A 23,637-nucleotide genomic window follows, 5' to 3' on the forward strand; every position below is an offset into this window, starting at 1 on the left:
TTCATTGTGAGCCCATCAGATTTCATTAGCTTTATTGTATGCATCTGAAATAAGAGCACAATAGTCTTGGGTTATTGTATCTCCACTTAATTTATTTTGATCTCAATGCAAGGTATTAGTTTTTGTCAGTTATCTGGTGCTTTTAGCTTGTATATATGCCTTTACCAGCTACATTAAGTGCTTCTAATATATGAATATATGAATGACAAGTATGATCGATCCAAAGTCTCTATTTTTACGTGCCCCATGTATATTTTACTAGTTTATTAAAAATATAACATCTACAATATCAAATTTATTTCATTAAATCAACCATAAAATATAATTTGGTAGTGCATATAGTTGGTAGATAAGATGTTATATTTCTCTATAAGCTTGGTCAATGTTGAACAAGCACGAACCTAATGTGATATAAAAAAAAATCTAAACAAGAGAGTATGTTTGACTGCAGACATTAAGAATGCAGGACCTCCTGGTTATAAACCATTGCAATAGAAAGGGAATGGAGGGCTTTTCCAAATATCCTTTTTATTTATTTTTATATTTTTATATGTTGTTTGAAGCTTTTATGACAGCAAGAACAGATCCAAAGTTCAATAAACGATGATCCTACAGAAGACACAAAAACGATAATCCTGCCCAAGCTTGCGGCTTCTAACATGCAATTGGTGCAAGCCATGCACGGTGCACCATATAGAATTTTATACGGAGCAGACAACCATCCCGATGAACCCTGCTAACAGACAGAAGATAGCATTCGTCACGACAGTTCATTGCAGGTTCTCCTGATTAGGTTCTGAACATCTGTTTAGCAACTGTCACATGCACTTATATTACACGACCGCAGTACTTAAATCTAGCATTTTTCTTCAGCATCACATGTTTACCATAGCACACATGCTAGGATCAATTACAGTTGCTATAGTCAGGTACCGGTCACCATCTTCTGGATTACATACACCTAGGGAAGTGGATTTCACCAACATAACCCCCAGCCATCGCCCTGTGGACATTTTTCTCAAACTTCTTCGGGTCATCACGAAGAACAGCTGCTGCTTCATGGTTCAGGGGGTCCTCATCATTAGGTTGCTGCAAGATATTGAGATTAGCAACTAAGACCACATGATGAAGCAAAATAGTACAACTAGCTTTTCTCCATAAAAAAAGTGTGGGTGAAATAATATCAAGGAATAATACAGTCGAGATAAATCATATAAGTGAAATAAACACAAACCAACTTTCAAAATGATGCATCATAAGATAATTCATGAGTATAAATCACAGTAACTCACCGAGAATAGAAGATTCAAACCATACACAATGGTGTTGATGTTCAGGACAGGCTTCCAATCTTCACGCAGAATGTTCAGGCAGACATTTCCCTCCAAGTCAATATTGGGATGGTAAACCTTATATGTTAGACAAATACGAAAATTAGTACAAAGAACTGTTACAACTTAGAAGGGTGGGAAGGGAAGCAGGAACTAAGAGTGAAATGTCAATAGAAATAGCCTAGTTACCTTAGTCTTGCACTTGACTTTGGGAGGTTCATGAGGGTAAGCTGGAGGAACTTGGAAGGTGAAAAGAAATTTACCACCCCTGAGAAAAGAATTTCCACATTAGGTGTACACTTTAAAAGATTAATACTACAGCAATTAAGACAATATTGCATTGGTACTGAAACTAGGGGCAAAAACGAAAATAAATGTATAGAACAAAAAAATGTAGTCCTAAGTTCAAATCCCAAAATTCTGCTTCAGATTTTGAGTAATTGCTAATCTAAGGATCAAACATCTTCCAAACCAACAAAAAACAAACCGACAGAAACAATTGTCCATAAGGGATCCTCAGTTTGCTTTGGCAGGAAACTAGGAAAACTTTGCTACTATAGGCAAAAATTAGAAAGAGTTGTTAACAAAAGATTTACACTTTACCCTGGCATTTATTTGCAAAACAAAGTCATACCATAACCTATCAGCACAGCATATCATTTACCCCTTTATCTGAGTTATTTGCTCCCATGAGAAAACGGAAAATATTCAGTGCAAACCACATCTTCAGTGGAAACGTGAAAACCCTCTACACACATATTTAGAAGTTCCCAGAAAAATACCCTGGCATCAATTTAGAAGTACCTCTAGATGCCAGCAAACCATCCATTTCCTACTTAAAAATACATACAAGGCAGATTCAGGTCTATCACAATTGGATCTTTAAATCTGTGTGCCAAATTAAGATAAAATGGGTAGAGTATTTCTTAATTTCCTTTTTTCTCGAATTCACAGGAGATCTGTGCATTATTGCATTAAGGAAAAAATATTTAGAATACAACCTACAACCCACACAAGAACCCAAAAAATCAGATCACCCTTGCCATTCGGAAAAGAGATTGTATGAGAAAAGTATGTCAAATATGAATCCTCAGAACCACTTACACGTAGTATCCTTCATCGGGCTTAATAGTGGCCTCAAAGTTCATCAGATCATCCTTGCCATTCGGAAAAGAGATCTTGGTGGTCTTGGGAAGGTTGAGTTCAGCAATATCTAACAATAGCAATGTAAAGTGACAGTAGTTAGCAACATAGTACAACAGTGTACAGCACAGCAAGTATGAGTCACATGATAGATGCAAGCTAAGAAGAATTAAAAAAAATGAAAACCTTCAGCGATAAATTATGCACAACCACATCACCATCATGGCGCTGTGTATGTAGGAACAAATCAGACACAAAACGAACTGCAGAACAAGATTGCTTCCAAGAGGACCAACCTTTATGGAGACGCAGCTCCCCTGGACTTTGCTTCCTGGCAGCAGGTTTTCCATTTGCAGTCGCTGCATCATCCTTCTTCTGGCCCTTAATCTTAAAAAGATTTATCATTTTCTCTACAAAAGAAGCTAAATCAGTTATGACATTCCACACCTATAAATAAGCATGGCTCTACATCTTGATTCTCCTATAAATGCTAGATATTACACATGATGTACCAAAATCATAACTCAAGCATCATATGTTAGTGGTTCCTGTTAGATATATATGTATAACCGGCTGTACATTGCCTTGTATAGGTGATTGATCACCTTCCTAGTTTAGGAGATTGTATCCTTGTACACCAAGCCTCTTGGCTATATATATGAAAGGTCACCCCCCCATTGGGTGTGTGGTGTTTCCCATTCTATCTCTCTACATGGTATCACGAGTCTAGGTTTTCCTTGATTCTCTCCACCTTCCGCTCAACTCCTGACCGCGCCGTGCGCTCCCCGCACAGGCGCCCACCCACCGGCGCTGCCATCTCTCTGGCCGTGCATCCCTTCCCTCCCGCACCATTATGTCGACAGACTCAACCCAGTCCTCGACGACCTCTCCTTCCATCGGCGCGACCTCCCCTGCTTCTGGCGGCGCGACTAGCGGTGTCATCTTCATCAACCCCTACGCCACCGTCTCCGTCAAAGCCCACGTGCCGATCACCCTCGAGTTGAAGAACCCTAACTTCACCAGGTGGTCCGCCTACTTCCGCGACATGTGCGGGAAATTTGGTCTTCTGTGGCACCTCGACGGCCCTTCCCCCGTTGCCGGTCAGCCCGTCGATTACGCCTGGGAAGAGGCAGATTGCTGCGTCCGCAGCTGGATCTACGGATCCATCGCGGAGGCCGTCCTCGCCATGACCATGGACGGAACCACCAAGACGGCCCGCGCGCTGTGGATCGCCATCGTCGCTCTGTTCCAGGCGAACAAGGCACCACAGGCCATCTTCCTGAGTCACGAATTCCATTCGTTGACTCAGGGGGACTCCACAATCGACGACTACTACCACCGCGTGAAGACCGCCGCCGACAAGCTGCGCGACGTTGACCAGCCCGTCTCCGAGTCGACCCTTGTCTTCAATCTGCTCCGCGGATTGAACAAGGAATTCTCAAGCACCGCCGACAACATCGCCGCCAACAACCTCTCCTTCTCCTACGCTCGCGACCAGCTCCTCCTCAAGGAACTGCGCCTCGCGAACGAGATCAAGGTTGTGGCGGCCACGACACTGGTCACTGGCTCTGCTCCCTCCTGTAGCGCCTCCGGCTGCCGCTCCTCCTCCTCCTCCTCGAGTGGCGGACAGCAGCAGCAGCCACAGCGCCCACGCAACAACAAGAAGGGTGGCAAGAAATCCGGCGGCGATTACGGCAGCTGCGGCTCCGGCGGCAACAACCACTACGGCGGCGGCGGCGGCCAGCAGCAGCACAGACCAGCACCCCCACCCGCGCCTTGGATCTGCATGTCCCCGGGCGGGCAATTCTGGACCATCTCCCCCGGCGGTAACACTGGCGGCGGGCACCCCTGGCGCTCCCAGCAAGGCATCATGGGCTCGGCTCCTCCGCAGCAGGCCCACACCGCCTTCGCCCCGCTGCACCTCTCGCCTCCGCCACAGCACAACCCGTCGCCAACTCCCTCTTGGGATCAGGCCGGGCTGATCGCCGCCCTCCAACAGATGTCGATGCAAGGCGGCTCTCCATGGGTGGTGGACTCAGGAGCTTCCTCCCACATGTCTTCATCGGATGGTATATTGCTCCAACGCCTTCCCACATCTATTTCTTCAGTTTTAGTAGGCAATGGTTCTAGTATCCCGGTAGCTTGTCACGGTCACTCCATTTTGTCCACCAAAACGTCAAACTTTGCTCTCAACAATGTCCTTGTCGTCCCTTCCATAGTTCAGAATTTACTTTCTGTTCGTCAATTCACCCGCGACAATCATTGCTCTATAGAGTTTGACGCTCTCGGTTTTTCTGTCAAGGACCTTTCGACGAGGCACGTGATGCTTCGTTGCAATAGCACTGGAGATCTCTACACCTTGCCACAGTCCAACACCAGCCCGTCTGCACTTCTGGCTGCCTCTTCCTCCCTGTGGCACCAACGTCTTGGACATCCAGCACCTGCAGCTTTAGATTGCTTGAATAAGAACAATTCTATTTCCTGTAATAAAGTAGCAGATTGTATTTGTCATGCCTGTCAACTCGGCAAGCATACACGTCTACCTTTTAGTTCATCTACTACTCAAACTGCTGCACCTTTTGAGTTACTTCACTGTGATGTTTGGACCTCACCTGTCAATAGCATCTCTGGTTTCTCCTACTATCTTGTGATTTTGGACGGCTACTCACACTTTTGCTAGACCTTTCCTCTCCGACGCTGAGGTCCACTAGCACATAGTTGAGTTTGTGGCCTATGCACGCACCCAGTTCGGTCTTCCTATGAAGTGTCTCCAAGCTGACAACGGCACGGAGTTCGTTAACAATGCCACCTCCACCTTCCTGGCGGCCCATGGCATTCTGTTGCGTCTTTCATGCCCATACACCTCAGCACAGAACGGCAAGGCCAAGCACACCCTTCGTACACTCAACAATTCTGTACGGACACTCTTCCTTCATGCGTCCATGCCACCATCGTATTGGGCAGAAGCACTTGCGGCTGCCTGTTACCTGCTGAATAGGCGCCCCTCCTCATCTATTCACAATGAAGTTCCCTACACACGCCTCTTTCGTGAGCAGCCTACTTATGATCACCTTCGGGTCTTTGGGTGCTTATGCTACCCTAACCTCCAGGCCACGTCTGCACATAAGCTCGCTTCTCGCTCCACAGCGTGCGTATTTCTTGGGTACCCTTCCTCTCACAAAGGTTATCGCTGCCTCGACTTGTCCACTCGGCGCATAATCATCTCTCGACACGTCATTTTTGACGAGTCTCGATTTCCCTTTGCCGACGGCTCACCCGCTCCCGATTCTTCCCTCCTTGATTTCCTGGTTGATGACACTATGGATACTATGCCTTGCTCTACTAACCCTACAGCTTCCCCTCCACCGGCTAGGCCTTCTCCGGCGGCACCAGCGGCCGCTCCGTTCCCAGAGGAAGTTGAGCAGCCGCCCCCTCCTCCACTGCATGCTGGACCGGGCGGGCGTGGTCCCGTGCCCCCGCCAGGTCCCGCAACATCTACGTCTCTGGGCAGGCGTGGTCTTGTGCCCCTGCCAGGACTTCAGCAGGCGCGCCCAGCGGCTCCACGGGATGCCGCTGGCCTCGTCCCTGCCCTACCGCACGTCTACGTGCGTCGCCAACCAGCGCCGACTTCTCCGCCGGTCCCTGTACCTGCTGCCGCCTCTGAGTCCTCCCGGCCTATCACTCGTACACAGTCCGGGGCGATTCCGCGTGTGCAGTACAGGGGCCTCAGCGCCACGACTCCGTCGCCCATTCCGGCTAACTACCGCAGTGGGCTGGCCGACCCAAACTGGCGTGCGGCCATGGCTGATGAGTACAAGGCCCTGATGGACAACGGCACCTGGCGACTAGTTCCACATCCGCCTGGTGCCAACGTCGTATCGGGCAAGTGGATCTTGAAGCACAAGTACCACTCCGATGGCACTCTCGCTCGCCACAAGGCACGCTGGGTCATCCGCGGCTTCTCCCAGCAGCACGGCATCGACTACGACGAGACGTTCAGCCCAGTTGTCAAACTGCCGACAATTCGGGCTGTTCTGAGCATCGCTGCTTCCCGCTCGTGGCCTATTCGCCAGCTGAACGTGAAGAACGTGTTTCTTCACGGACATCTTGAGGAGACTGTCTACTGCCAGCAGCCACCTGGCTTCGTCGATCCTGCCGCCCCTGACCATGTTTGTCTTCTACAGCACTCACTCTATGGTCTGAAGCAGGCTCCGCGGGCGTAGTACCAGCGTTTTGCCACGTACATCCGCCAGCTTGGGTTCACTCCGTCGGCCTCCGACGTCTCCCTCTTTGTGTACAAAGAGGGTGGATGTCTTGCCTACCTGCTGCTGTACGTCGACGACATCATCCTCACCGCCTCCTCGCCGGCCCTCCTTCAGCGCATCATCGATCGGCTCCACTCCGAGTTCGCCATGACAGATCTTGGGGATCTCCATCACTTCCTCAACATCTCCGTCGAGCGCTCCTCCGATGGGATGTTCCTGTCCCAGCGACAGTACGCAGTCGAGCTTCTTCAGCGGGCTGGCATGTCCGAGTGTCACTCTACGGCGACCCCTGTTGACACTCGGACCAAGCTCTCTGCGACCGATGGTGCTCCCGTTGCTGATCCTTCCGAGTACAGGAGCATCGCCGGCGCCCTTCAGTACCTCACGCTGACTTGTCCTGACTTGGCGTATGCAGTACAGCAGGTGTGCCTATTCATGCATGATCCTCGTGAGCCTCACCTAGCACTGCTCAAGAGGATCCTTCGCTACGTGAAGGGCACACTCTCCTTCGGTCTTCACCTGGGCGTCGGCCCTGTCCAGTCCCTCACTGCATACTCGGATGCGGATTGGGCTGGCTGCCCCGACTCTCGACGCTCCACCTCCGGCTTCTGCGTCTACCTCGGCGACAATCTCATCTCTTGGTCTTCCAAGAGACAGACCACCGTCTCCCGCTCCAGTGTGGAGGCGGAGTACCAAGCTGTGGCTCATGTCGTCGCCAAGTGCTGCTGGTTGCGGCAGCTTCTTCAGGAGCTTCACGTCTCGATTGCTTCGGCGACAATTGTCTATTGTGACAACGTCAGTGCTGTCTATATGGCAGCCAACCCAGTTCATCATTGCCGCACGAAGCATATTGAGATTGACATTCACTTCGTCCGCGAGAAGGTGGCTTTGGGACAAGTTCGGGTACTACATGCCCCCTCCTCTCACCAGTTCGCGGACATCATGACCAAAGGCTTACCTGTATAGTTGTTCACTGAGTTTAGGTCCAGTCTTTGCGTCCGAGACTCTCCCGCTGCGACTGCGGGCGGGTGTTAGATATATATGTATAGCCGGCTGTACATTGCCTTGTATAGGTGATTGATAACCTTCCTAGTTTAGGAGATTGTATCCTTGTACACCAAGCCTCTTAGCTATATATATGAAAGGTCACCCCCCCCCCCACCCCCATTGGGTGTGTGGTGTTTCCCATTCTATCTCTCTACAGGTCCAAGGTTAGCAAAGCATGGTTCTTGAATTACATCATTCTTATCATTTACTTAAAATACTTAAAATATGGACTGATATAAATAAAACTTAACTTAGGTGAAACCTGACAAATGTTCATAAGCAGCAAAACAAGAAACTGTTATTCAACACACAGAATCCTTTTATCTATCTATTTGGAACTGCAGAAACAATTGTCCCCTTGACCCCGTCATGGTTCAGGCAGAACCCCAAAATCATGTCTTCATCAGTTAATCATGATCAGCAAGTGAGGCAGTGCTGGGTCAGGCAAAACAATGCACAACAATCAATAGTTCAATACACAAATAATAAAACCTATCAACTCACACACAAAGCCCTACATCACAATTTAACAAACACCACATTTACCTCAGTCCTAACAATTTTTTCCCCATATAACAATTCTCCTTCAGCTCCCCTAATAAGTAATAAGATGGGCGGTACTTGCAACGTGATCACATCAAGCAATCGTTTTGTATACACAAAAAAAAGGTAAGGCCAATCAGACAACATGCGATTTCTAAAGGCCCAAATAAATCTTGGAATGTCAAGCGCCTGGCCTTCTAAAGCCCAGAACCCCACCCCAAGAATCCAACCGAGCAACCGCAACAAAAACACACTCTACGCTACGCTAGATTGGACCCAACGCGGGGCATGAAGATTCAATTGAGCAACCCCTAATCTGCTTTGGGTGGAGAGGGGAATTCAACTGTGTAACCTTCTTCCACGCACAGCGGCCCCCAACCCCAACAAACACAAATCCGCCGCCGCAAACAAGGCGGATCGGGGCGCCCACACGAGAAATAAAGATTCGCGCTCGGCCAGTGCTCGCCGTAAACAAACAATTCCGCGCAAAAAGAAATGAAGAAGAAGAAACAAAACCAATCATACGAGCAGGATAAGGTAGGTTTTCCTCACCTCGGGATCGATCGACGACCGGACGGGTCTCCGCCGAGGAGAGCGAGAAGGAACCCCTGGGGGTAGGCGGGCGGCGAGAGGAGGCGGCGCGCGCGTGCGTGGTCGGCGGCGAGGAGGCCCGGCGGAGGGGATTAGCAGAAGGAAAGGCGCCGGGGCTTTTGGACTCGGGGGTGCGGGGACGGCTATTTATGGCGGTGGTAATGTCGCTTTTGGCCTTTTCGTTTTCGAAATTCGAATACGGGTGAGGTGAAGTTCCCTTCGACCGCGGCCAGCCTTGAACTAGCAGAACTAGTTTGAGTCTCTTTTTGCAAAGGAGTACTAGTTTGAGTCACTTTTTCTTCCCTTTTCGAACCCTCAAAAAAGAATACTAGTTTTGAGAGTTTTTCCTTTTTTGAAAGGCTGCTCTCTGAGGTTTGATATATTGATAGGGTGCGAAAATACATATGAATTTAGGTGAGTTCTGTCACATGTATTAAATCTTCCATATGATTGCTTTCTAGCTAGCGTGATATAACACATGCATGAACCATTTCACCCGTGTATACATTCTCTGCCTCTACCATACAGTCTCTACAAACATACACATGCAGTTCGCACAGCAGCTTTCAGGATGAATTCAGAGGAGGTTAGCCAAATAGCATTTTTATTGTAAAGAAATTATTTTAGCCTGACTTTATGAAGCGATCCTCTAAAATTAGCAAAGGAGTTGTGAGTTGAAATGTTCATTTTCTGATCAGAATCACTTATATTTAAAATTTAATACAGAAAAGCACTTTCAGATACAGAATCACTTCTCAAAACATAAGCAGGAGGAGCTCTTTGTTAGAAATCTAGGCATTTTTCGGTATATTTTAATTTCAAATATTATTATCAATTTCATGACATAAATGAGTGATATTGTGCGAACAAAATATATGCGTGTGTTCATGTTATTCTCACTAATAAGCATGAACAAATTAATAAACCAGAATATGTTTAGAATGTACCCCAAGGCGGTACCAGTGCCGGAGGCACCGGGTGCGCTGTTCTCATGACTAGACATTATGTCGGTCAGAGCTATTCGATGTAGCCGAACTTAGCCGGTGCAGTGCAGATGTCCGTCAAGAAGTAGTCGAGACGATCTTGATGGTCACTTGGGGAACACAAGTACGGCCACCAGGAAGTAGAAGACGTAGGCGTTCAGCCACCGGGAAGTAGAAGACGTAGGTGTTCGGACACCAGGAAGTTGTCACACCCGGTTTTAAGGACAAAACCGAATGCATAGCTATATGTATGCCAGGATCAAGTTTCATACATATAGAGATATCATAAGTGAACAATCAGTAATAGTATCACGTAAAAGAGCAATACAACGATTAAAAGACTATCAGAGTTATACGGCTTATCCTGGAAACGAAGGCTTCAAACTTCATAGACAATCGACTGGGGGTTGCGTACGCCTAGAACTCAGCATCATCTTCGAAAGACTTCACAGCAACTTTCCCTTCTGATCAGTAGTAAGTAAGGGTGAGTACACTTATGGTTGGTACTCAGCAAGGCCACAAGAAATAACCAGAATGTGATTTATATCCATCTTTAAGTCTATTAATCATGTGAGGGTCCAAGCCGTTCTTGACCATGAGCACAGCTAACCGGTTAGCTTTAACTCTGCAGAGGTTGTACACTTTCACCACAATTCGCGTAAAAGTTCCGAAGAACTTTGAACCCAACCACACATGTGCTAGCTAGGCACAATACCACACTTCCGAGGTGTGATTGCATAGGGACGCTACGAGGCATTGACAAAAAATTCCTATTGTTGGGATCTTTGCTTCTTAGATGCTCAAACAGGGAGCATGAACAGTATGAAAATGGCAAGAAAAGTAAGCACTTAATTCCCCAGTAATAACCAGAAAATTCAACCCTTTACACTGTGGAGAGAGGGGGCTATTTATAACCCTAGCCCTCGGCCAGGTTTTCCTAAATTACCCCCTTCCAACCCATTTACAGCTCACTTACAGCCGGTTTTGGGGTAAAATTATAAGGTGAGAGGTGTACAAATCCGACCTTCTCACGTATTCATGTTTTACATGCACACCTACTCCCGACAAAGGTCTCCGTGTCCTTCGTCTGGTCTCATCCTGATGCTTGACAACCTTCGGGCGCCGAGGTCCTTCGCAGGCCCCCGGCCACTTCTGAGTGATCAACCGTGACCATCGCATCCGAAGGTGACCTCTCTGGTTCTTTCGAAGGTCTTTCTCTCCTGGCTTGTGCTTCTGGGTGAGCAACTGCATCCTTAGGTCCCCCGAAGGTGAGTTCCCTGGCCTGGGGCGATCTCGCGAGCGACCGTCGCCCTTCGGGTGTGCTCGCCTTCCTTCATTGGAGCCCTGCAAACGAGGTAGGGAGCATTTCCGAGAGTGGGATCGACCTCCGGGAGTCTGTCTGAAGGTCCAATCCCCAACAGTAGCCCCTCGAGGGTGAGGTCCGAAGCCGACGGTCCGAACCCACGTTAAAGAAGAAGATTGCTCGTATCCTTCGGGAAGCTCCCGAGGAAAAACGTCTCCCGAACCGTCGGCTGCAACGGTCGGTTTTGGTTGTGTACGTGTCAGGCTCCAATTGCGTCGCTTGGGCGGCCGACTCCTCGATTTTACCGTTGGTACTGTTGGTTTCCCCCGCTTATATAAGTGGAGAGGGGTAAAACCTGTGCCCTCTTGAGCTTTGCTTACCTTCGATGCTTTTTGCTATAAAGCGCTTCTTCCGAAGGTTCCGCTTCGTGCGTGATCAAGCTGCTTATTTTTCTCGGTGTAAGTAGATTAGCGGTTCATGGCTCGCACTAGGCAAACAGCAAAGTTAATCGAAGGTTCGTTTGGACCCTTTTTTCTAATTTGCCTTTCTTTGCTTTTATGTAGATATGGCATTTATTAAGAGTGCGGTTCTCCGCGCAGACTCTGATCCCGTTGAACATCCCGAAGGGTCCGAGGCCTCGCGTCCGCCAACCCAACAAGAACAGGCCAGCGGCAGTCTTTCGGGGGTCTCAGCGAGTGTTTCTGACCTAATGGCTCCTGAGAAGCGTAAGACCTTGCTCTTCGAGCCATCTGTTGTCTCTCAAAGTACGATCGATTTCTATGTTTCGAAAAGATATTTTCCCGAAGGTGTGTGTCGCCCTCCTGGCCCGGAGGTTTTACCGGTGCCTCGGTCTGGGTTGCGCATTCCGATGGATCCCGTAGTTCCGAAGCTGCTGGAGACATTCAATGTGAAGCTTCACCATTTTACCCCGAACGGGATAGCAACATTGTCCAAATTTTTATGGGTTGCAAGGACGTTTGGAGGTGGAGTATCCGTTGATGCCTTTTGCAGGCTCTTTCAGTTGCATTGTCAGCCTCGGAAGGTTTTTGTGGATGATGATGAAAAAGAGAGCGAGGTGCAGAATGGGTGTTGCACCTTCGTTCCTCGCAAGTCCAACAAGAAGACAGGCTTGTCGAAGGTTGTTCTTGCCGCCGCCCAGAAAAACAAATGGGAGGGGAACTGGTTGGAGTACTGGTTTTATGCCAAGATCGGATTTCCGGATCCAGAGGGTTCGGATGAGGAGAAATATCTATTAGCTTCGGAAATCGAGCCTTTTGATCACACTTTTCAGCCTGCATACAACAAGTGTGCGCCAGGTTTTAAGCCGTGTGTGGAAGCCTTCATGACAGCTTGCCAGGTTTGCGGCGGTAGAGATGTGGTGGAAGAGTTTTTAGCCTCGGGGATTTGGCCTTTGTCCGCTGGTTGGGCTCCTCAAGGGTTCGAGCGGAAGCGTTTTGCTGGGATGGCATATGACTTGACCTCTCCAATTTTTGGGCTTTGTAGACCCGAAGGTTCTAGCGATGAGGTGATTGTTGCCGAGTTGGAGCGGGAGGCCTCGGACATCTTGGGGCCTTGGAACAGGAAGGAATATCTTTCCTTGGTCGAGGTTTGCAAGAGGAACCTTCGTTTGAACAGATGCTTGGCGGAGATGGGAGTGGAGTACGGCCTTCGGCCGGTGCCTACGGGTGCGGTTCCGAGGATGACACCTCCGGGTATTGTTGGCTCCGAGGTGGCGTCGAAGAAGTCCAAGGGCAAAGGTAGAAAAGAGGAGGTGGGGACTTCGGGCGAAGGTGGCGGAGGGGGTGGTCGGGGTCGCGGGAGGGGGAGGAAACCTTCGAGCTCGAAGGCTTTGGTTGCGAGGGCCGAGAGAGCTAAGAGGAAGGCGTGGGACGAGGAGGTTTCTTCGGGAGATAGTGGTACGCCCTCATTTATGGAAGAACTCATGGGGACGCTGGGCGGGGAGATTGTAGTTCCCGAAGGGAGGCTTTTTAGATCTCGTTATGATCTTAGCGATGAGTACGGGACCATGCTTTTTGGTTCCGGCCGTTGGGTTGAGGTGGCGAAGGCACTGATTAACCTTTATTATTCAACCGAAGGTATAACGAAACGCCGGAGGATTCAGAGACTTGTTAAGACTTTCGCCAAGCCTTCGGACCTTCCGAAGCCGCTTGAGCCGAGACCCATTGGGCCTGTGGCCGGTGCTCCAAAGGCCCCGGCGCCGGTGTCGGCGGTCGCCATACCTACCCCTGCGGCGGGTGTCGAGGAGGGGGAGGTTTTGGTTGGTGAGACGCTGCTCTCTCTCAGGGGCGGGGATATCCCGGGTGGGTCCTCGGCACCACCTCCGGACAAGGAGCTGGAGATGATGGAGGGGTTGAACTTCGACGAACCCGGTAAGCTTCGTTACTTTGTTTTTCGTGGGCTCTTGGTTTGTTTGTGAGCTTAGTAGGGGAGGGCTCCCTTTTTTATTGTCTTTGCAGCTGTGTCTGTGTCGATGCAGCAGCTTTTGGCCGTGATGCACGGGCCTGGCACGACCGTGATTCTCCCCCCTTAAAAAGGTTAGGCGAAGCCCGGTTCCGTTTAGCTTTTGCTCATTTTTTGGTGTGCCCAAAGGTGATTTCAGGCTTGGTGTAGAATTTAATGTAGCAGTGACCGAGGCATCCACTGATATTGCCGCCTTCGTAGTTGCTGACTTGCTCAAGAAGCTTGCCCAGGCCAGTCGTATATTGATGCAAAAGACTAAAGCTGATGCGGACCTTCGGGTTAAGAGCGCCACCGAGAAGCTGAGCCTGTCAAAGAGACTACGGCGGGCTGAGGCGGAGGTTCTCGCTCTGAGGGATGAGAACATGCAATTGAAGGGGAAGTGCACTAGGCTGGAGGCAACAGCGAGGGACAACGAGAAGGTTCTTGAGAACCTTCAGAAAATGGTGGAGGACGACGCAAATGAGAAGAATGCTCTCAAGGGTAAGGTTAAGAAGTTGGGAAGCAGTTCAAACTAGGGTGGCGGAGCTCGAGGGGGTGTTCTCAGAGGTTGCCGCTCGGGGCGACGCGGTGTACCAAGAGTACATGAAGGCTCTTGCTGCCCTTGGAGCGGAGCCTCTTCCCTTGCCTGAGCCGGCCGAAGGTCCCCAAGTTTTCTTTCAGCTTTTGGACTGGTTGCTATCGGAGTTCGAAGGGCTCGGAGAAGTGATGGGCGTTGCGAATGATAGCGCGGCGTCCGTCTCCTTCGAGGGACTCGTGGGTAACCTGCTCCGAGCCGGCGCCATCGACCTCTCCAAACTTGGGGGGGGGGACTTTCAGTACGTCCCCTACGAGGGTTTGTCTGAGGAGGTTGCCAGGATCTAGGAGGTCAAGGTTGCATATTTCGAGCGTTTCTGGGACCCTTCGGGAAAGGTCGCCGTTCGGACTCTGGTGACCACTGCTGCTGCTGAGGTAGGGTTTATTCCATCGTCCCATCCTTCGTTTTTCTTGTGCTTGTTTTTTGCTAAGCTTTTTCGTCTTGCGCAGGAGTTGATTCCTGATCAACCTTCAGAGGACAATCAGACGTCCGAGGTTCGCAGGTCTCCTTTGGGGCGTGACGCTGGTGGTTCGTCGGGGGCTCAGGTCTAGAGATTAGTCTGTAGGAGTTTGTTTTGGAAGCTTTTGGTGCTTGGTCCGTAAATGTTCCCATGATGCAGGATGTGAACAGCGCTATGGTATTGATGAGCTGGGAGGCTTTCAGTCTTGCTCGTCCCGGATGCAGCGTGGCAGAATACTTATGCTGGTCCGGTCGTGATTCATTGTAATCTTTTGCTGGTTATTGTAACTTATCTTGACCTTCGTGAAGTTTACGAAGTGCGTGTCGTTCTCACGATTGCCTTTCTATAGGCTTTGTATAATGCATCCTTCGAGGTGCTCCTGTTCATATCCTTCGAGGTGCTTTGTTGTGTGCATCCTTCGTTGTGCTTTGTTGTGTGTAAAGGAAAAATGTCTCCCGTATCTTTCAGGTCGCGAGTAGAGTTAGGACCCGATGAGGGATGTGCGAGGGGAAGGTCAGGAAAAAAGTCTCCCCTTTCTCGCACATGGCTCGTTGGTGTTCCTTGTTCGAGGTATTTAGAGAGCTTCGGGTGTTGTGTGTTAGAAGAACTCCGCTTTATGTTGGCTGCTGGCTGTGTCCTTTGGGGAGCAAGTTGTTGCCACCGGAAGTTACGAGCGCTAGGGTTATGTTTTTTGTAGAAAAACGTCTCCCCCCTTCCTAACGGGTTGTTGCTTGGGGGTGGCCTTCGAAAGGTGATTTTTTCATTGTCGAGGCAACGCGCGCAAATTTTGGTTTTTTGGAAAAACGTCTCCCCCTTTCTTGTGCGCTGTTGTCTCGGGGGGTTGTCGAATGATGGATGCCGAGGGTTCAGATAGAAAAACGTCGCCCCCCTTTCTGGCATCCGTCTTTTGATTCTTTCGAGGTTTTTGGTTTTGCTTTCCTTGGCACTTGGTGCACTTGGCCGAAGGTTTTTTTCGTTTTGCACTTATTGTGCGTTTAGTGCCGGAGGTTTTTGGTTCGAACCTTTTGGAAGGTCGAAGCCCCTTGGCATTTGTTTTGCACTTGTTGTGCGTTTGTGGCGAAGGTTTTTTGGTTCGGACCTTTTGAAAGGTCAGGGCCTCTTGGCGTTCAGTTTGCACTTGTTGTGCCTTTAATTGCCTAGGGTTTTTTTTCATTTTGCACTTATTGTGCGTTTAGTGCCAAAGGTTTTTGGTTCGGACCTTTTGGAAGGTCGAAGCCCCTTGGCTTTTGTTTAGCACTTATTGTACCTTTGGTGCCGAAGGTTTTTTGTTTCGGACCTTTTGACAGGTCGAAGCCCCTTGGCATTTATTTTAGCACTTATTGTGCCTTTTGTGCCGAAGTTTTTTGGTTCGGACCTTTTGACAGGTCGAAGCCCCTTGGCATTTATTTTAGTACTTATTGTGCATTTTGTGCCGAAGGTTTTTTTTGTTCGGACCTTTTGACAGGTCGAAGCCCCTTGGCGTTTATTTTAGCACTTATTGTGTCTTTTGTGCCGAAGGTTTTTTGGTTCGGACCTTTTGACAGGTCGAAGCCCCTTGGCGTTTATTTTAGCACTTATTGTGCCTTTTGTGCCGAATGTTTTTTGGTTCGGACCTTTTGACAGGTCGAAGCCCCTTGGCGTTTATTTTAGCACTTATTGTGCCTTTTGTGCTGAAGGTTTTTTGGTTCGGACCGTTTGAAAGGTCGAAGCCCCTTGGCGTTTATTTTGATAAGTATGCAAAGTTTGCGGATTCTGCATACTTTGCTAACTTACAATTTTACGTAGCATACAGATGCTGGCCGAAGCTTGCCGTTCTGGCTGTTTAGGCGAAGGTGAGACTTTACTTGGGGGAAATTCGTTGTATTGAATTAGTTTACAACGGGTCCGCCTCGTCGAAAACCTCACCTCCGATGTGGAGTTTCCCCCTGTGAGGAAAAGAGTACGTCCCTTTACAACGTAAAAAGGAATGAAAACAGCTACGAAGGTCCGCAGTCGCTTATAGTTTTGCGATGCGGCCTTTTTACATGCTCATATGTAGTACTTCTTGAGGCTGTCAGCATTCCATGGATGCTGCAGCTCGTTGTCTTCGGCGTCAGACAGGTGGTACGACCCTGGCCTGTTGCTTTTGGTCACTATGAATGGCCCTTCCCACTTTGAGTGGAGTTTACCGGAGGTTTCGGCGTTTGGCTTTCTTTTAAGGACCCAGTCCCCGACTGTGATGTTTTTTTTCACGACCTTTTGGTCTCTCCACTTCGTGGTTTCTTGTTGATACTTCTCAAGGTTCTCCGAAGCTTGAAGGATATCTAATTCCATAAGATCCTTTTCGCTCGATGGTATGGCCTCGACTTGGTGAGTCACCCTTAGGCTTCGGTTTTTAAGCTCTTCTGGTGTCATTGCTTCGGCACCATAGAGTAGCCTGAATGGGGTGAACTTCATTGTTCTTGATTCTGAAGTGTTCTTGGACCAGATGACCTTCGTAGTTCATCCGTCCATTTGCCCTTTTTCTGATCAAACAGGCATTTTTTTATGCTGCAGAAGATTATGCCGTTGGCTCTTTCGACGGCCCCGTTAGATTGCGGGTGGTAAACCGAACCAAAGATTGCATCCGTGCCCACACTGTAACAGAACTCTCTGAAGAGTTGTGAATCAAATTGTTTGCCATTATCGACGGCGATTTCCCGCGGGACCCCAAACCTGCAAATGATGTTCTGCCAGAAGAATTTTCTAATTGTTTCTGATGTGATGTTAATTAGGGGCTTGGCTTCGATCCACTTTGTGAAGTACTCGACGGCAACTGCTGCGTACTTGTAATTGCCTTGAGCGGTGGGTAGGGGCCCAACGAGGTCAATTCCCCATCTTTGCAGGAGCCATGTCGGAGGTATTAGCTAGGTCGGCTCTGAAGGTTTTGAGGATTTTGGGCCCATCATTTGGCATGCTTGTCATGTCTTGACTATGTGATAGGCGTCCTTTAGCGCCATGGGCCAGAAAAATCCTTGCCTGAAGGCTTTGGAGACAAGTTGTCTGAAGCCAATGTGGGATCCACAGAACCCGGAGTGTATTTCCCGGAGGAGCTCAATGCCTTCTGCTATGGAGATGCACTTTAGCCATGGGCTGGTGACGCCTGACTTGAACAGCTCGCCCTCGGAGATTATGTAGCCCCTTGCTCTTTGGGACATTTTCTTCTCTTCTTTCTCATTTGCTAGTTCATTGTTTCCCCGAAGGTATTCCATTATGGGTGTTCTCCAGTCTTGATGATATGGCTGAAACCTGCTTTTCTTTCTTCGATTTGACCAAAGGTTCTGTGATTTCTTCGAAGAATACATCCGAAGGTAATTGCTCCTTTCTTGATGCTGCCTTTGCCAGCTTCGTCGTTCATGTGCCTTGGAATATGAACGATATCGAAGCCCTTGAAATATTTCTCCATTACTCTGACGGCATCGAGGTACTCGATGAGCTCTGGTTTTCTTGTTTCTGAGTCTTTTTCAATGTGGTCTCTGACAACCTTTGAATCTGTTCTGACTATGATGTTTTGATGGCCAAGGGCTTTCATTTTGCGAAGGCCCAGGAGCAAGGCTTCATACTCGGTGGTGTTGTTGGTTGATGATTCGAGGTTGCCGAAGCTTAGACGTGCTGTGTATCTTGTTTTTGCTCCCGAAGGAGACTCTATGATTGCAGCAATACCTGCTCCATCATTGCACCAGGCCCCGTCACAGCGCACGATCCAGGTTTCAGTCGAAGGTTCCTCCTTGAAGGTTGGGGATGTCCAATCGGCAATGAAGTCTGCCAATACTTGTGACTTGATGGTTGTTCTTCTCTCGAAGTCTATGTAGAACTCGGAGAGTTCCGAAGCCCATTTGGCAATTCTGACTAAGGCCTCTCTGTTACTGAACAAATCATGCAGAGGTTCATCTGTGACTACGATTATCTTGTGAGCTTCGAAATAGTGTCGAAGCTTCTGAGCAGACATGACTACTACATATGCAATTTTCTCTAGCTCTGAGTACAGGAGCTTCGAGCCTGCAAGAGCTTCGGATACGAAGTAGACAGGTAGCTGCTTCTTCTTTCCTTCAACTACTTTTTTCGAGCACGAGCGCTGCACTGAAAGTAGAGTAGGATGCTGCGATGTACAGGAGCAACACATCCTTCGGGTCAGGTGAGGTCATTTTGACCATGTTCTGAAGGTGATTTTTGAGTGCCTGAAGGGCTTAGCTTTGCTCGAGGCCCCACTCGAATTTGTTTGCATTGCGAAGGACCTTGAAGAATGGTAGGCTTCGGTCAGCAAAGCGATGGATAAATCTGTTTAGGGCTACTATCCGCCCTGTGAGCTTCTGTACGTCCCTGATGGACTTGGGCTCCTCCATGTTCTAGAGAGCTTTTACTTTGTCTGGATTTGCTTCGATGCCTTTGGTGGATACGAGGCATCCTAGCACCTTTCCTTTGTGAACTCCAAAGATACACTTGTTTGGGTTCAAGGACAACCCTGCTTTTCTTAAGCTTGCGAAGGTTTCGGCCAGGTCTGTCACATGGTTACCTCTTATTGAACTGGTTACTACAATATCATCAACATAAGCCAGGACATTTCTTCTGAGTTGGTGCTCCAGGACCACCGAAGACATTCTTGAAAAAGATTGTCCTGCATTTTTTAATCCTTCGGGCATCCTTACGAAACAGTAGGTGCCGAAGGGGGTCATGAAGCTTGTTTGCTCGTCATCTTCTTTCCTCATACAAATATGATGGTATCCGGAGAAACAATCTAGCAGAGACATCAGTTGACTGTTTGCCGCATCATCAACAACTCTGTCGATTCTTGGCAGCGGGAAGTCATCCTTCGGGCAGGCTTTATTGAGGTCAGTGAAATCGATGCACATGCGCCATTTGCCATTCTTCTTCTTGACCGGCACGGTGTTTGCCAGCCATGTTGGGTACTTTACTTCTCGAATAACATTTGCATCTAACAGTCTCTGGACTTCGGCTTTGACTGCCACAACTTTCTCATCTGCCATTTTGCGAAGCTTCTGCTTCTTCGGCTTGATGCTTGGGTTGATATCCAAGCGATGCTCAATGATATCTCTACTGAACCCCCGTAGGTCACTGGTGGACCATGCAAAAACATCTTGATTCTTGCGGAGGAACTCAAGAAGCTCTTTTTCTTCCTCGGGCTCGAGGGTTGCATTAATGTTACCATTTTGTCGGGTAGATGCACGTCAAGGGGGACCTTCTTGACTTCGCAGTCTTATTCGAAGGTTGCTTTCTCATTGTCTCTGTGCTGCTCTTTGAAGGTAACGGACTTGGATTCTGTCCGAAGGTTGTGGACATTTTTCTGGCCTAGGGTGTATCCCAGCTCTATGTCCCGCGCAAGCTGCTGGTCCCCGCGGATGGTGATGACCCCCGTGGGAGCTGGAATCTTCATACACAAGTACAGTTGAATTTGTTGATTGTCCCCCTTCCTAGGATTGCGTAGTATGGGTAGGGCATCTCTACCACATCGAAGGTGATGTGCTCTGTTTTGCGTTGGCTGTGTCTCCGAAGCACACAGGGAGTGATAGTTTGCCTATTGCATTCACTCTCTTTCCTCCGAATCCCATTAAAGGGATATCCGAAGGCTGAAGCAGGCTTCGGTCGATGCCCATCTTGTCGAAGGTGTCAAAAAAGATGATATCTGCAGAACTGCCAGTGTCAACTAGTATCTTGCCAATCCTCCAGCCCTGAATGTTTTCCTCGATGACAAGAGCATTTGTGTGTGGGTAGCTGATGAGGTTGACATCTTCTTTGGAGAAGGTGATCGGAGAGTGTGACCACTGGGTTCTCTTGGTTGGACCTTCGGAGATGATGCAATGGACTTGCCTGAAATAGTCTCTTCGATGTCTCTTGTTTTCAAAGTCCAGGGTGGAACCTCCGGAGATGGGCATGATCATCCCGAAGGTTGGTAGTGCCGCGGGTTGGTTATTTGTGGTTTAGTTTTCTTGTTTTGGTGGGTGAATTGGGGGTGGTGGTAGCTGCTCTTGTGTTGGCTGAGCTTGGGTGACGGGTTAACTGGGTTGTGTTTGGGGGTTTGGCTGCGGGTGCCAGTTGTGGTTGTAGTTATAGTTGAACATGGGTGGGCGGTATGCTTGGGTAAATGGGGGGGGGGGTGGAACGAACGAAGGTTGTGTGTACTGTATTTGTTGAGGTTGAGTTTGTGGAGTCTGAGGCCATGTAGTATGTCCAACTAGCTTGGCTTTTTCTCGGCCTCCATTCTCTCAAGGGTCTTCTTCTCCGGGCACTGGTTTGTTCTATGATCAGAGTCAGACCCGTGGAAGTGACAAAAGAATTTTTTGGGCTCACGCGAAGGTCCGCGACCTCGGCCTCTTCCTCTGCCGCGACCTCTGCCCCGTGCTCCGGACAAAGGTTGCTTGTCATTTGTGTGTTGCGGTTCCGACTCTAGTGGTATCATGAAGGGATCAAAGGTTAACTGTCCCTCATCATCTTGTGAAGGTTCCACAGGTAAAATGAGTTGCTGAGCTGGCTGCTTCTCTTGCTGCCATGTTTGCTGATTGTATTTTTCTGCCTGACGCATAATTCTTCTTTGATCTACCCTTCTGCGATGGTCGGCGTCTGACTTCGCATACTTCTCTGCTTCTGTATAGAGCTCCTCCAGGGTCCTCGGGGGCTCTTTTGTGAGATGAGAAGCAAGCTGGCCAGGAAGGAGACTTTCGATGCATTTCTCAATCGCATCTTTCTCTGTGAAGTTTTGGATTTGAGCCTTCTTCTGAACGAACCTCCGGAGATAGTCATAGAGAGGCTCGTGGTCGTGTTGTGGGCACTTGAAGTCTTTCACAGTGTTGATATTTAGCCTTCTGAATCCCTGGAAGTCCAGGAGGAGCCTTCCTTTCAGCTGGTACCAGTTATTGATTGATTGTTGGGGAAGGTATGAGTACCAGTTGGCCACAGAACCTTCACAAGCCATGACGAAGGACTTGGCCATGGTTGAGTCGTCACCTCCGGCCGAAGCAATGGTTGCTTCGTAGGCCATGAGGAACTGGGTTGGATCAGTTGTAGCATTGTACTTGGGGAGCTGTGTGGGCTTGTAGCCGAGCGGCCATGAAATTCGCTGCAAAGCGACTGAAAGTGGCGAGGTCAGGTCAAATGGGAGGTTGACCGGTGGTGGCCTTCGGTCTTCATTGTGAGCGAAGGTTGTCTGGTGGATGACTCGGTTTTTTTGTTGGGCAGAACCTTCGGGCATTTCTTGGTATGCCCTGTGCAAATTCTCAACTTCTGCCTCCATTTCTGCTAGTTTGCGCCTGGGCTCGGCTAGCTTGTTTGCCTGGTCCAGAGCCCTCTTTTTAGTGGCGAGCTGAGCTTCGATGTTCCTTTTCTTCCTTTCAAGGGCCTTAAGCTTGAGTGCTGCTTCTGTGAGCTCCGCGGATTGGGTTTGATGAGCTTCGATGTTTTTGCTGTCTTCAACCGGATCTCCATGAAGAGCAGCTTCGGTGGTGATGTCTTCAATTCGTGGGTTGGCTTCTTCGTGTTGCAGTGGAGGGCCGTCGAGGACATGACCAGGCTCAGTGGAGTTGCTTGTGGTGCCAGCGAGGGCTTTCCTCTTCACTGGGGCCATCGAAGGTTGTCTTTCGAGCTGGAACGGTGGGCGCCGCTGTTGGGATCTTTGCTTCTTAGATGCCCAAACAGGGAGCATGAACAGTATGAAAATGGCAAGAAAAGTAAGCACTTAATTCCCCAGTAATAACCAAAAAATTCAACCCTTTACACTGTGGAGAGAGGGGGCTATTTATACCCCTAGCCCTCGGCCAGGTTTTCCTAAATTGCCCCCTTCCAACCCATTTACAGCTCACTTACAGCCGGTTTTGGGGTAAAATTACAAGGTGAGAGGTGTACAAATCCGACCATCTCACGTATTCACGTTTTACACGCATGCCTACTCCCGACGAAGGTCTCTGTTTCCTTCTTCTGGTCTCATCCTAATGATTGACAACCTTCGGGCGCCGAGGTCCTTCGCAGGCCCCCGGCCATTTCTGAGTAATCAACCGTGACCATCGCATCCGAAGGTGACCTCCCTGGTTCTTTCGAAGGTCTTGCTCTCCTGGCTTGTGCTTCCGGGTGACCAACTGCATCCTTTGGTCCCCCGAAGGTGAGTTCCCTGGCCTGGGGCGATCTCGCGAGTGACCGTTGCCCTTCGGGTGTGCTAGCCTTCCCTCGTTGGAGCCCTGCAAACGAGTTAGGGAGCATTTCTGATGGTGGGATCGACCTCCGAGAGTCTGTCCGAAGGTCCAATCCCCAATACCTATATAAATATGGATGCAAGACAAGAACAACAACTTTATTTACTTTAGAAAAACAACCAATTATTATTTATTTTTCTTATACTAAATTTCATGTTAAGAGAATAAATGTTGGGAAAATTATAAAATTATGATAAAAATTTCAGGGTGTGACAAGTCGAGGATGTAGACGTTCGTTCGGCCTCCGGGAAGTAGACGAAGTAGTCGATCAAGGAGCAAGCAATCGCGTCAAGACGCTCCCCAAAAACCTAATTGCCCCGCTATCCCGAGCAGGATCTCAGTGTTGTAGAGGTTTCGGAGGCCTGCTCTCGCCAGAGCTGTGCTCGCAGCGCTAGCGATGGGGATTGCAGAAAGCACCACAGGGAGAAAGGAGAGGCCTCCTAAGTAGGAGTACCTGAAGCTAGTGCTTGTGTTGTGAGGATGAGTGAAGGAGGGGCTGGTTTATATAGGTGTGGAAGTGCCTCAGATTCAACAAACCTGGACGCTGTAATGGGCTTTGATGAGTGGTAGTTACTGAAGCAATTGAATCAAAGGAATCTAAACAACCAAGGTTAATTCTGTGTCATCATTCCCCTTTAGCTGTCAACGTTTTATTGTCTTAGCATTCAACAGCAAAATGTTCTCTCATCTCAGCACGTCG

General features: G+C 48.9%; 2 protein-coding genes across 2 annotated transcripts; one reads left to right on the forward strand and one right to left on the reverse strand.

Moving 5' to 3' along the window:
* Nucleotides 1–742: 742 nt before the first annotated feature.
* Nucleotides 743–9,053, reverse strand: LOC120679331 (probable NEDD8-conjugating enzyme Ubc12-like). The gene is made up of 6 exons (XM_039960903.1): nucleotides 8,882–9,053; nucleotides 2,771–2,884; nucleotides 2,436–2,544; nucleotides 1,521–1,599; nucleotides 1,293–1,409; nucleotides 743–1,089 (listed from the first exon to the last, which is right to left on the reverse strand). The coding sequence occupies exons 2-6, from the start codon at nucleotides 2,877–2,879 to the stop codon at nucleotides 952–954; spliced, it is 552 nt and encodes a 183-aa protein (XP_039816837.1). The 5' UTR covers nucleotides 2,880–2,884; nucleotides 8,882–9,053; the 3' UTR covers nucleotides 743–951.
* Nucleotides 6,275–7,705, forward strand: LOC120678072 (uncharacterized mitochondrial protein AtMg00810-like). Its single transcript, XM_039959230.1, has 2 exons — nucleotides 6,275–6,643; nucleotides 6,728–7,705. The coding sequence occupies exons 1-2, from the start codon at nucleotides 6,275–6,277 to the stop codon at nucleotides 7,703–7,705; spliced, it is 1,347 nt and encodes a 448-aa protein (XP_039815164.1).
* Nucleotides 9,054–23,637: the final 14,584 nt, after the last annotated feature.

This window comes from Panicum virgatum, chromosome 6N (genome assembly GCF_016808335.1).
Source record: "Panicum virgatum strain AP13 chromosome 6N, P.virgatum_v5, whole genome shotgun sequence".
NCBI classification, from domain to species: Eukaryota; Viridiplantae; Streptophyta; class Magnoliopsida; order Poales; family Poaceae; genus Panicum; species Panicum virgatum.